Raw genomic sequence first — 14,859 nt, forward strand, 5'->3', positions numbered from 1 at the left:
CTCCTGCTATGCCAAATTGGAAAAAGATCCCACTGCAGGTATGACCATGAAACTATTTGACTTGTTAAATACATATAGGGAAAAGGGGCTACTAGAGGATGACATGTGTAAATTCTTGAATCCGAGTTTCCCTGTCATGCCCACTATCTACTTCTTGCCTAAAATACATAAGAGCATGAGGAAACCCCCTGGACGTCCCATCGTAACACTCTGTGGGGCACTATATGAGAATACCTCCAAATTTGTAGACGAGACTTTGATGTCTTTTGTGACCACTCTACCATCGTATTTGAGAGACACCAAAGATTTTCTGAACAAAATAGATGGTATCACTTGGGAATCCACATATCTACTCACTACCCTAGATGTAGTATCCCTATACACCTCCATCAGACACACGGATGGTCTACGAGCGTGTGAATATTTTCTTCATACTAGGTCCATGAACTTTATGTCACACAGTCGTATGATATTAGATATGACCCATCTTTGCCTGACAAACAACTGTTTTTTATTCAACAGAGAATTCTATGTGCAGCTTAAGGGCACAGCCATGGGGACCGCATTTGCCCTTTCCTATGCCAATTTGTTTATGGGATGGTGGGAAAAGTTTGTTGTTTGGGGCACAGAGAATAATGTGTATACAGCCAAAATAATACTCTGGTTGCGGTACATAGATGAACTATTTATCATCTGGGATGGTACAAGCTCAGAGTGGTTAGAATTTGTCAAAAAGTTGAATATCAATGAATTAAATCTTCAGTTTACGGAAAGCCACAACAAGACTGCTGTCGTATATCTCGATATTCTTGTTAAGGTGGCTCAGGCAGAACTTATTACAGAACTTTACCGTAAACCGACAAGCTCAAATATACCGCTGCATGCGAAAAGCAATCATCCTACCTCTCTGAAATGGTCTATACCATACGGCGAATTTATTCGCATTCGAAGAAATTGTTCCAAACTGGAGACGTTTGATGTAGAATGTGCACACATGGCTCTCAAATTCAAACAACGGGGATATCCCAAACGCATACTTGAAAGAGCCTTTCATAAAGCTAGGAATCAAGACCGCTCCTCATTGTTAACAACTAAAGTGCAGCCACTTTCAGATGATCAAATAAGTGAGACTCGACTTATACTCACTTATGGCACTAAATCCCAGCATATACGACGGATTATGCACAAACATTGGCACATCCTACAATTGGATGAACATTTAGGAACGATCTTGGGAGATAAGATGAACATTACATTTCGACGCTCTGTCTCCCTTAAGGATAATCTTGTCTCTAGTTTCATGAGTCCATCAATTTCATCCATAGGCTCTACTTGGCTACATACACCAACTACAGGCTTCTACAAGTGCAGGAAATGCAAGGCCTGCCAGTATGCCACAGATGTCTCCAATTACCAACATCCCATTTTGGGCAAGACTATTCCAATCGTGGCACGAATCACTTGTGACACTGAGTACGTGGTTTATGTGCTCAAGTGTCCCTGTGACAAGTGGTACGTTGGTAGTACCATAGGAAGACTTAAGTTGCGTATGTTACAGCATATCAGGGCCATTAAGAATGTGGATGCCACTTACCCTATGGCTGTGCATTTCAAAGAAGTACACAATAGTAAATTGGATGGTTTCACATTTTTTGGCATTCATACCATAGCCAAACACCCTAGAGGTGGAAACAGAGAATTGGTATTGAGACAATTGGAAACTAAATGCATTTTGGACCTAGAAACTAAAAAACCAAGAGGTCACAATTTGGATGAAGAGCTCTATACATTTTTAGGAACTTAATTATGTTTTCCATATATGTTCTTCTCCCTATAAGACACCATATTGTCTACGCACTTTCCTTTGCGATTTTGATAATCATTGGATGCGCAAATCAATTTTCTTGTGTTCCACCTTTATTGATTGATTGACTTTTTGTACGATGTTCTTTTGGACACTTACCATTCTATTACTTTGAATGCACAGGTTGACATTTAGCTGTGCATATTAATTCTGGTTGAAGTACGTGTTTAAGAGGTTTGATAGTCACAATGTTGGGCTATAATTGCAATTTGTATATTTTGTACATTTCATGCACCTCTATCTTTCACTTTCCTCTTTTCTTCTTTCTCTCTTTTTGTTTCCTTCAGATTGGGCTAGTTGTCTCCTCGCCCTGGGCCGCCAGGGTTTTTCAATACTGGAGGGTCTACAAGTGATTACACTGTTTATGTAATTAAGTAACCTTTTTGATTTATATCTTAGGTTGGCTTATTGTGATTACTGGTTTATGATATTTTTTTGACAAACTTCTTGTATGACAGAGGAAAATATGAAGCTTAGGTTTTAAAATTCGGACACACATTGTTGTGTCCTATTTTAACATTGAATTTACTTTTCTGTTCTTTGGATTAGTGCACACAGGCTTACAACTTTTAGGGATATATTGTTTTCTGGTATTGTCTTCTCTCCCTTGGTTTATAATTTTTTCTCTCAGATTCCACTACACTCGCAGGCTTTTCCTGTGCACACTTGTGTTTGATTCTGTGGGACCATGTAACTTTGTTGCTCATGTTGCCTTATGTCAATATTGCTTTGAGATAGGAATCCAGGTTTATTACAAAAATAGGCATTATATATTTGGTTGCTTATTTGCACAGGTCTATTGTCTGTTGCTGACCATATGTTTACATGCACTAAGCACTTTATATGTATATGCACTATGCACTTTATAGGATACAACAAAATTGTGGATTATATCCATAATAATGCTGCTTTGCATATTTGCACAGGGAAGCGGGCAGCCACCGTCATCCTGTGCACAGTAGGCACTTTATTTATTGATGCCGGTAATAGAGGTTTTTCCTCCTTGGATATTAACCCGTTGACTATTAATTGTTAACTTTGAACGATATCAGAGCTAGCATGCACTTTGGGGCCATCAATGCCTCCAATGCTTACACATTTTGTAAGCTCTCATGTTTTGCTCAATATTACGGGTTAAACGGGCAAACTGGCATTGCATCATATTTTAAAGAGCAACATTTTTGAACAGCAATTCTCAGAGTTCCATTGCCCGCATATTCTCTTGGGCATATTATTGAAAAAACATGCTGAAATGACAACACTAGAGGCATGCATAGAGCATTAATGCTTGATAAACAGTTTGAAATTATGCATTTTCTAGAAAAAATTTGTTTGCACTACGCATTTATATATATATTTTTTATGAATGTAACTGTTTAGCAACTTTGGTATTAGGTTATTTTAACCGGAACTGCCAACGTTATCATGCAAAGTGTTTAAAATAAGTTTGACATGTTAAAAACAAGGTAAATCAGCAGGCTTTTGTGCATGTTAAGATGTCTGCCTTGTTGGAATCGTGACAATAGTTAATTGCTTCGGAGACATTCCTCACTGAGCACTGGGGATAGAGATGTATGAACTTATATATAGTCACCTTGTCTATGTTTGCACTTTTCCTACGTGACCAAGCGGTTTGTTTACCGTGAAACGCGTTGTATTCTGTGCTTTTTTCTTATCCATGCTGACTTTAAAATAAAGGCATGTCAGTCTGGAGGAACTCTGGTTTTTCTGCCTCTGTATAGAGAGTCACCTTGGCTTTCTCTATTTGTTTTTGGGAGTGCATTCCGCTAACCTTATCCCGTCTCCATCACGGATCGGGAAATGGGTTCTTTTTATATATATATATATATATATATATATATATATATATATATATATATATATATATATATATATATATTCAATGAAAAAACTTTGTTAGGCATGCCCACACACCACCTTTACTAATGTACATCCATGTTGCTACACAGAAAGTACAATCTCTAAAATTCATGCACATAACAATACTGATAAATCCATTTGATACCTGTATGTTTGCAGTCAAACGTATCATTGGCCTCAAGCACAAGGATTCCATCTTGCCAGCCCTAAAATCTCTCTACTGGTTCCGGTGCCTGCAAGAATCAAATCCAAGACCCTCTGCATCCTCCCCAAGGCTTTCTGGGGCCTGGGGCCATGCTACATCCAACTTTCCCTCCCTAAATACCTCCCTGCTAGGGTCCTTCAGTCCTCTATCTATAACTCTCCGCAGATTAAACGATTCTCCAAGCATGAGTGGGGGGTAGATCTCTGTTCTCAGCAGGAGACTGCCTCTGCAACAGCCTCCCTGCCCCTATCAGACTTGAGCCGGATCTCCTAAAGTTCCGGAAACTCCTCAAGACTTTCTTCTTCTCCTCTGCCTTCCCTCTCGCCGTCCTCTGCTAATGGCCCCCATTGCAATGACGGGCTGCCTGGTCCCTTCTGAGTCCTATGGGGGGCAGGCCATACCCCTACCAGTCTGCCGCAGTACCCCACCACTAGCACTTTCCTTTGGGCACCTCTCCCTGACTAGCCTACCGAGTCTGGTTCACCCCTGCTGCTCGCACTTTTTACCCATACCCCGGATTCCCTCTGCACTGCCTTCCATGAACTACTCTAGCACCTACCCTGCCTCAACCCTGGGGCACCTCTCTCCCCGTGCACTTTAATTACTGCACTTGCACGATGCAAATGTCACAAGGCCTAGTAGGACTATTTTCTGTTGATTTATCCTTCCCTGTTCCACCTCCCCCTTTTGCCTTGTGGTGCCTGAAAACACTTTCTGATGTATAGGTACCATACAAATGTCAAATAAACTTAATCCCATCTGTGCATGTTTGCTGTTTAATAACCTGGCCCTGTATGTTTTACTGAAAGTCTTCTCTATGAATGGTGCACTTAGTATTGATGAGGTCTCCTTCATTCCTGCACAGTGCAGACACATCTCAAGCAGGAGTATTGTTGTGGAGGTTGGGCCACGGAACTTCTGAATGTTAACCCGACTGACTGTGAGGATATCCACTGTCAGGCAGGACAGCTGGCCTCTATGGACAGATGTCCTCTCAGCGACTGATGCATCAGCATGGTGGATTCGAAGGATTAGCCCATGAGCCAATATCTGGCAAGCATGGACTGTGGAGATTAGCGACATTTAGAATGTGTTACCATGCAACAGCAGAAGAGGCGGAATAATGGGAAGAGCATCCACAATCCCTAACACAGGGTAGAAGCACGGGAAGCTCAGAGGGCAGATCTGTATGAAATGAGGTTTGTTTAGCCAATATGGTTTTATAGAACCGAGTGGGACAGACCTACAAGATTAGAAGGTGGCTAGGACCAGCAAGTAAGTACATTAAAAACAAATGCGTGTGTACGTATGTGTGCATGGGAGAGGTTGTATTTGTCTCTGAGTGTGGGCATGCAAATCAGTGAGTGTGTATGGGCACATGCATGTGTATATTTAATTTATGTGTGGGACAAGGGGAGAAGGAACAGTGTTTTTGAGTTAAGGTAGGCAGAAGAAATAGGCGCTGGCACCAGCAGTGATAATTTGGAGCATCCATTAACAGGTCTTCCTACAATGGCATTAGTGCATTATGGGCAAAACCCATTTGTTGCGACACAGGAGCCAGCAGTGAAACGTTACATGCAGCATGCAAATGTCTTCATAATGCGGCATTACTAACAGTACTGGAAAGCAAACATTAGTGTGTTTATATGCAGCAATATTGGCATGCATTGGCACAGCCATCGTGCACATGTCTTCTCACTGTGAAATTGCTGGTATTGTAGGACAAGCGAACATGAGTGTGTTCTTACACGAAAATACTGTCGTATGTTGGCATAGGCAGCATGGAGTTGTCTTCTTCCAGGGGCATTATTGGTATTTAGGCTAAGCTTACATGAGTTTGTTTTTACATCAGAACACATGCATATATTGGCACAGCCAGAAGCGCTTGTATATCTGAAAATACTCATATATCTGGTCTCCGCCGATCACTACATTGGCTGACGGTCAAAGATCGGATTCAATTTAAGACTGGTTGCCTGGTTTATAGATGCCTGCATGAAATGGCACCAGTATATTTAATAAACAAATTGAACCGATACCAACCCACTCGTACCCTTAGGTCGGAGGACCAACTCCTCCTTGTAATTCCTAGGATGAAGTACAGGTCCAGAGGAGATCAGAGTTTTTCAGTGACCAGACCCAGATTGTGGAATAGTCTCCCATTATACCTGAGACAAGCTAACTCCTTGATGACTTTCAGAGCAGGTCTCAAAACGTATCATTTTAAAAAACTTACGATTCTGGATTACTTTCTGTCTGTATGGTATTCGATTTACCCAGTTGGTCCTCCTGTCCCTCTGATCTCTATTGTTTTGTTCCATCTGCGCCAGGATACAATTTGGTTCATTTTGCGCACGTTTATAAGTGCTTCAAAATTCAAAATTCAAATTCATACTTACAGTGGCAAGAATGCAATTTTTGATAAAGCCACCATTGGTATGGGCTTATGTGAAAATACTGGTATATAGGGACACAGCCAGTATGGATATGTGTTCAGGGTTGTGTTTGTGGGGAGAATGATGTGAGTGACTATGAGGGGAACACTGTGGACGTGTGGTTGAGAGTGGCAAGGGGGTGAGATTGTGGGAGCGGTATGGAAAACTGATAGGGATTGTAGGGATCTGGCTTTCTGGTGGGGCCTCTATGTCTGATGTGACGATTTGGAGGGCCTTGTTGCATTATAGGGGATTGGGATTAGCCTGGTTGCATGATGTAGGGGGAACGCATGGTGTCTGATATGGGGCTGGAGGGCATGGATGCGTGTAATGGGGAAGGGCCTTGATGTCTGATATGGGGTCGAGGCCCACAGTGTCTGATATGGGGGTGCAGAGCCTGTGCGTATGATATGGGGTCTTGGTGTCTTATCAGGGATGGGGAAGTCCATGGTGTCTGATGGTTCGGCAGACTCAGTGTTTTATGGGGGCAGGGGGTGAAAGGCTACCCATCACGGTATCCGAGGGCGAGCAGGAAAGATAGTGAGCTTTTCCATCTTGCCTCTCTTTGTTTTGTGTAAAAATCCCGTGTTCCATTAATTATGCCGACAGAGATATCTCGAGCTTACCTCTGCTGTTGTTATCCTTCTCTTTATTCCCATCTTTTGGTAGCAAGGTCCCCTTTAATATGGCTCCACTGAGCTCCCCTGTGTATCATTAGCTATCTCCATTCACTGTGTGACTCTGAGGTTCACTGATTTGTCCACCAAAAACCATACAAGCTTGAGCCTTTTATTTTCAAAAATAGACCGGCAAGATTCTCTTGAGGGACAGTTTTATTTGCTTTACAATTTGTAAGTGAAGCAAAAAGCAAATACAACAACTACTCATTTGTGCTTTAATTGAGGCAAACATCTTCCGTCTGTCTTCTTTCAGTAGTAGTGCAGTTCCTCAGACACTTGAATGCAGGATTGGAAAGCCTTAACTGGCAGAGTGTAGACAAGCTAGGCTTTCCCAGGCTGATGCTGCTTTGATGTCACACTTTTATTCCCTCTTTGCACTTAGAGTAGTAAGTATGTTGGATTAAACCTCCTGTGAACGGTGCGAATGGAGTACATTTCACCCAATTCACACAACCATAAAGAACCAATGGGAATGGATTCACTGTGCAGAGACAAATACAGAGGTTTAGAAATAGGACACAAATAGGTTGAGACAAGTTACTAGAGATTGCATATAAAGTAATACATAACGTAACATGGGGGTGTCATGGAGTTGGGGTGAATAAAAGTGTTGCAAAATAGGTTATTTGCAGTTTTGGACACAAATCAAAAATTAGGCAGACATTGCAATGGAGGTGGGTTGTGGAAGGAAGACAGTGCATGAAGTGATACAGGATGTGGAAGCGCTTGCATTGAGAGGAAAAGTGTGTCAAGGAGAGGAGAGCGTTGTCGAAGGTAAAGCATGGTATGATATGATAGGTTATTTATAACTTACTTAATACCCAGAAGTACTTCACTGCCTTTGAAGGTTTTCTGAGCTGGAGTACAGAGGCGTTGTACTTCAGTCAGAAGGGTGGCCAAGGGGGAAGTAGGGGGAGAGGCAGGAGATGAAAGAAAGATAATGAGGGATGCAGGAACCAGTCAAAGAGAAGGAGGTTGGCCTGAGGACCCTGAACCAGGACAGTGCCAGTTTGGTAGACATTAATGATGCAGCGTGATGAGAAGAAGCCAGCCAAGAGGACTTCCCACTTGGTGCCACCATTTATGGGAAATGATGTGAAAGGGGAGAGAGTAGAGATTAGATGAGAAGTCCATAGGTCTGGCTAGGAGACAGAGAAGAGGATATCAGTGAACATCTCTCTGGGGGATGCACTGACATAGGTGTTTGCGATGGGAAGGCCAAGATTTGCATTCAGGGTGTCTTTTTTGTGCTTTCTTTCATCCAGAATTGGTGAGAGAGGCTAGGCGATAGTGTAGCTGTTAGAAAGGATTAGAGAGATTATGGGCCTCATTACGACCCAGGCGGTAAGGGGTTTACGGCAGCGTAAACAGCGCCGACCCTTACCGCCTGAGTACGAGGTCCCTTAGCGCCATGGCGGATTTAACACCTGCTTTTAGCAGGTGTTAAAATCCATGGCGCTAAGGGACCATGGAGTTAATTACGCCACCGTAATTTACGGTGGCGTAATTAACGCCTTCCCCACTCCCATTATGCCCTATGGGACAAAAATGGGAATGGGGAAGGGTAAATGGGGATTGGGGACTTACCGCCCCGCCAAGGTCGGAATGGGGCGGTAAGTCCGCCAACCACCATGGCGTAAACATAGTTTACGCCATGGTGGTAAAGTCACGGCCCAGGTGGTAACTTACTGCCTGGGTCGTAATGAGGCCCTATGAGTACCATCTCAGTGGCAGAGGATAGATGAGAGAAGGAAAAAGAAAAGAAAAGTGGGAGAGTGGTTTGCACTGCACAGTCCAGGCCCTTACTCACAGGTGGCCTAGTTGTTACGGAGGACACAAAACAAATGCAGAGCAAAAGTGGGGGTGCAGGATTTGATTTTATTTTCAAAAGGAATACAATGCAGTGCCCAAAATGGATGCAAAATGTGAAAGCACAGCCACCTAGATTCGATTTTGAAAAGGAATACAATGCACTGAACAAAATGGATGCAAGATGATAAAACACACCCTCCTAGATTCGATTGTTAAAAGGAATACAATACAGTGAACAAAATGGATGCAAGATGTGAAAGCACACCCACCTAGATTCGATTTTTAAAAAAAGGAATACATTGCAGTGCACAAAATGAATGCAAGATGTGAAAGCACACCCACCTAGATTCGATTTTTAAAAGGAATACAACGCAATGCGCAAAATGGATGCAAAATGTGAAAGCACACCCACCTAGATACGATTTATTTAAAAATATATGGAATACAATGCAGTGCACACAGGGATGCAAGAGGTAAGGAGAAAACACAATGTGAAATGAATTTACCAATTGTAGAACACAGAGTTCTGTGATGTAAAGAGAAGGTCTAGTGAGAGGCAGAGTAGGAATAGCAGTTATGATTCAAGGAAAAAAAGCTGGAGGAGGCAATAGGACAGTTCAGCCATCACTGAAGCTTGTTCAGAAAAGGGGGTTCCTGGGGTGCTGTGGTCCAAGTTCAGGAGCAAGACGTCCACAGGAGGCTGCAGCATTGTTTGTGGGGAGGTAACAAGGTGGGACCAATCCAAGTCAATCAAGCTCAGCCAGGAGCCTTAGAAAAGGGCCTTGGAAAGAGAGGCGGCTTTCGGCCGCCTGCACCATAGGATTGGCATGAAATGAATGAAGGTGGCCAACCAGAGCCATGTCTGTGCAGGCCCTCCGGTGCTCAGATGTGAGGTGGCCATTTTGGAGGGGAGTTAGGCACAAGTGTGGAAATAGCCCAACATGGATTGATAAAGTACATTGTACACTAAATTTGAATTTCTTAGAAATGCACAAGCATCGGGTCAATTCCTGAGTGCAGAATGCTCGTAGTTGCTGTCCTTCATGCAGTATAGCCAGCCAGTGCCCCAAGCCCAACAGGGTTTACTTGATGTGGGTGGGGGGTCAATCGTCCTTCCTGGGAGCCTCGTTGAGTTCAGCTCGAGGTCCAGGAGCTTCAGCAGAGCCAGAGAGGGCCAGGAAGTGGGAAGAGGCTCAGACAGGAGCATTAGAAAAGGAACTTGGAAAGAGGGCAGGCTTTTGCCTGTCAGCACCCTAGTTGGCCTGAAATGATGAAGGCGGCCAATCAGGGGAGACAGTGGTGGTCGGGGCAGTGAATTGTTAGAGGTAGCTACTGAGAATGATCCTGGGCAGAGAAGGAAATAGAGATGTGTAGAATGCAGTAGAGTAGGGGAGGAAGCTCTTGGCAGAGACCTTGTGGAGATTGAAATAGGAGGATGGAGGTATAGGGAAGTGCAATGGTAGAGCTAGAGTACATTGGAGAAATTGTGGGATTGAGAGAGAAATGTTGGTGGGTCTAGAGGAGAGTAATGTTAAAAACGATGCAGGCTGCTTCGGTGACTGAGAAGGGACTCTTGGAGTCCCAATAAATGTTAAGGGATGAGAAGGGAGTGTTGGGGATAGAGATTTTTGAGGTTAAATAAGTTGGGAACAAAACTCTTGATGCACTACAGAGAATAGTTTGATGATGTTGAAGACATATTGTGAATTCACTTACTGCTGGATTCAAACTGACAGTTTATGCAAACCCTAATATTTTAATAATAAGCATGAGCGTAATACATTTTCTGTTCATTCCTTTGTGGATTTCAATCTGGCCTTCCAGCAAGACCTGCTAGCCTATGAAAAAGGACATTTAGCCAACAGTGTGTTGCGTCCCCTTTCTTGTCCAATCTAGTGAATAATGGCAAGAAACAAATGCTTCCATGCTAGTACCTCTAAAAAGGTATCATTATTTGGGGCTGTATTGTGGGAATGTTTGTAAGGGACCACATCTCGTATCAGCTTCAGTGAAGTTTGCCGCCTCCGTTTCAGCTGCCTGTTAGGCTTAGCAGACTCACATCAGCACAAGTTGAATACCATTGATTCTACTGCCTTATTAGGTGTCCATTACAAGCAAAATTAAATTACAATAATTACAAGAATCAGTGTATTTTGCTAGTATATTTTAATATTACTTTTACACTAAGGGGCCGATTCATGGACATATTTGTGCAGAAAATAGGGGACTTGCGTGCGAAAACGCACGCAAGTGCCCATTTGTCGATTTGTGGTACACAATGCGCAGGGCTTACCAGAGACTTGCAAGGAATCCGTGGGGGTCCAACACGTCACTGCAACACTACAAACGCCTTGCACGAGACTCCTAGTGAAGGGGCGTACTGTCTTGCGCAGTCACCTAAAAAGTGGGCGGAACACGTAGAATTTGGAAAAACAAGAGGAAATGTGGGCGTAACGAGGGAAGTACCACAGTAAAATCCTTGCAACGCCCATACATGTGCTAATAACCCATATTCATGGAATTGAACAGGGCTCTCCGACGCGTGGAAAAAGACGTGCAAATCCGGAAACACGAACGACACATGAAAGCTGGCGTAAGCGTCACTGCGCACTAAAACAAATGCATAAAAAGGGGGTGCGAACAACAAATGCACGTATACAGCTACGATGACTATACCATTTATCGCAGCAGTGTTCGTGGGACACCGCAGGAGGAGGAGGATGGCCAGGGCCTGGATTTTTCTACCCAGGACCAGACTTTTTGGGATGCCTGATGACCAGGTCTATTCCAGGTATAGGTTTGCAGCTAATTTCATATTAGACCTGGTCACAGAGTAGGAAGATGACCTTACATCGCCCACCCTGTGCTCCCAAGCACTGAGTCCCTTGGAAAAGGTGCTCAATGTACTGCATTTTGTGGCCACTGGGTTATTTCAGTGGACAACTGCCATAGTTGGGGGCATTTCACAGCCCACACAGTTACGCTGCCTACACTAGGTGTTGGCAATAATGACAGCATGCCCCTCAGTCTGCAGGCACATATAATGGCCCATAATACCTGCAGAAAGGCAGGCCATGGTCCAGGACTTTTACGGGGTGGCGCACTTCCCTAAAGTGCTTGGTGCCATCAATTGCACCCATGTGGCTCTATGACCATGTAGGGCCAAAGAACACATCTATCGCAATCGCAAGCACTGGCAGTCCATCAACGTGCAGGTTGTATGTGATGTCAAGGGTATCATTACTTCTGTATGTGCAAACTATGCATGGTCCACCCATGATAGTTTCATATTCAGAATGTCACCCCTACACCGGGCCCTAGAAGCTGGGATGCATGGCAACACATGGCTCACTGGTAAGTGTAAATGCCTGTGCACATGCATGCATGTCACACACACACAAATACACACCAATGACAAACATGTTCACCTCTACAGGGTACAGTGCCTACCCTCTGAGCACCTACATGATTGCACCAATATGTAACCCTGACACACCACCCCAGGTAAGATACAACTCAGCCCATATTGAAACTCAGGCTATAGTGGAGCGCACATTCGTGGTGCCCAAGTCACGGTTCCGCTCCCTTGACCACTTTGGTGGTGAGCTGCTATATGCACCACCACTAGTGTGTAGGATCATTGTGGCAGCATGTGTCCTGCACAATGTTGCAAAACGGGATGGCGCACCGGTGGACATGGTGGTGCCCCCACATCCGCAACCACATGCCCGTCTCTTGCGTTTGGTAGGGGAAAGGGCACGTGGCAAAGATGCCCGTACCCAGCTTGTGGCTACATTTTTCACCTACAATCCAACTCCTGTGCCAGGGCACACAGCCCTGGCACATACCAGGTGTCATTCAATGATGACAAAGGCCCAATCATCTGGGCCCACCAAACCACCCTGATAATGTGTCCTTGGAAGTGCTACATTGTGTGCATCCCTTAGAACTTAAACTAATTCAATCTGATGTGTACAAAAGAAACATATAGTAGAAGGATTATGCCACTAACACCATGCCAAAGTACACATCTAATCGCCAGTGTGTCACATAAACCCTCCCTTACATCATTTAAAATGATCACCACACCGTGCCATGGTATGTAATGTCAAAGTAGATAGATAAATGGCCAATACATAACAATACTGTCTCAAAGCACTCAACGATGTATGGAACAAGTAGAAAAATAATACCTGCTCCTACATATCCTTAACATTGTTCGCAGGCACAGTAACTGCCTGGTATACTTTACTATAAACACCAGACTCAAGAGTGAATCTGTCGGACAGTGATTCATTATATTATCACAAGTGCCTCAATGTGTCACAAGTTGCACACGGCACCCAGGTAGGTTTCAGGGGGCTGTGCTGATGTAAGGGGGCAGGTCAGCACATACAGCAGGAAGTCAAGCAAGAATGAAGATAGGCAAGGTAAATCAGAACGACGGAACTGGAACAAAGGACGAATCTCAATGGCGAACAAAAAAGGGATGGGAACCATGCACTGGACAAACAATGATGATTCCCACTTGGGGTGTATACACAGGTTGGACTCAAGATTACCCACAGATATAAGCGAAGCCCAATATCTCTCTTGTAAGTTACTTTTACAGGCACCACTCCTTGCAAGCCCATGGAAAAGGGAAGCAGGAGTGGTATCTGCGTCTGGACCCTAAGGCACAAACAAGGAGTATACTTTCACAAGACAAGCCTGTATGGGACCAGCCGGAATCTACAGCAGATGCCCTCTGAGGGAACAGAATGCAACACACTGTTACTTAATTCACAATAGACCACAGGTAAGACAAGGAAATGGAAGGTGCAGCCATATCTGAACAAAGGAATAACAGATGCACAAGTGAGGACAAGAACGGCAACTGAAATAACTAGGGGAAAATAGGCAGTAAAGTAAGCAAGGTTCAGAAGGGGAAAAGCAAGTAAACAAAAATCAAAACTGTCCGTGTTTGACCGCGGGGGGAGGACACCCAGGAGGGTGGAGAGGCAGGGTGCACATCAACATCCAAGTGTGGATGTTGAGAAAAAAGATCCCTCCATGGGTTCATGGGCCGCACGGCTATCATGGATTGGGAGGGCTGTTGCTGCTGTCGCCACCTTCCTGTGTAGCATCTGAAGGTGGTAGTGGCAAGGGAGGTTCACCATGTATGTCACTGGCCTGGTCCTCCATGGCAGCGGCCAGACGGGACTGAGATGAATGCACCTGCAACATGAAGCCTCGGAGGTCTGCATGCAACACCTCACGGGATGCACAGAGTTCCTCTGAGATGGTATGATTCAACAGTTGCATCTGCTGTTGAAACTGTGTACTGTGGGCTGCCTCTAGCACTTCCGGTGTAGCTCTGAGGGACAGAAACTCGTGCCTCAGGGATTCCCTGTGGGCCCAACCCTCTACAAGCAGGGATGCCTGCAGATAACTCAGTTCGGCCCCTTGGCTCCTGTTGCTGGCCTCCATGTGTAGCCTGTGTGAGCAGCCTGTGGACCCCAATGCATTGCAGCTGGTGCTTTACCTGTGTTGCTGGGGGGATCATGGAATTGGCCACCCTATCCATGGCCTGAGCTAACATCTCATAGGAACCACTCTTTTGTTGTGCAACAGTATACATGGACTGCTCCTGCACTGTATCACCAGCCGCAACACCGCCACTGCGTGTGCAGACCACCCAAGGGAGCATGGCCCTTGATGTGATGCCGCTGTCTGTGGCTGAAGGACTGCATCCCTCCCTTGCTCAGTTGTCCCAGGACCCAGGAACCAATACTGTGGAGTGTGAACGTGCAGCCGTAACCACCACAGACTGATGTGACACCACTGACTGGCCCTGTGAGGGGACATGACCCCCTGCAGATGCACGGGCTACAACAGCTCCAACACTTGATGCACTCACCTCTGACAGCATAGACAAATTGACATTGGTTCACCACCAGAGCTACTGGATTCATTTGCGTCCGAGTCACACTGAGCAAC

At 44.6% G+C, this 14,859-nt stretch overlaps 1 protein-coding gene across 1 annotated transcript in view; it reads right to left on the minus strand.

Moving 5' to 3' along the window:
- Positions 1-7,203: 7,203 nt before the first annotated feature.
- The window catches only part of LOC138529508 (phospholipase A2 inhibitor and Ly6/PLAUR domain-containing protein-like), a 144,453-nt gene continuing 136,797 nt past the window's right edge, over positions 7,204-14,859 (minus strand). Inside the window, exon 5 of the mRNA XM_069640837.1 lies at positions 7,204-7,549. Within this exon, the coding sequence (XP_069496938.1) occupies positions 7,422-7,549 (128 nt within the window). The 3' untranslated portion in view covers positions 7,204-7,421. The remainder of the gene's footprint in view (positions 7,550-14,859) is intronic.

Source organism: Ambystoma mexicanum, chromosome 1q, assembly GCF_040938575.1.
Source record: "Ambystoma mexicanum isolate Mex_15411 chromosome 1q, UKY_AmexF1_1, whole genome shotgun sequence".
Taxonomy (NCBI): Eukaryota; Metazoa; Chordata; class Amphibia; order Caudata; family Ambystomatidae; genus Ambystoma; species Ambystoma mexicanum.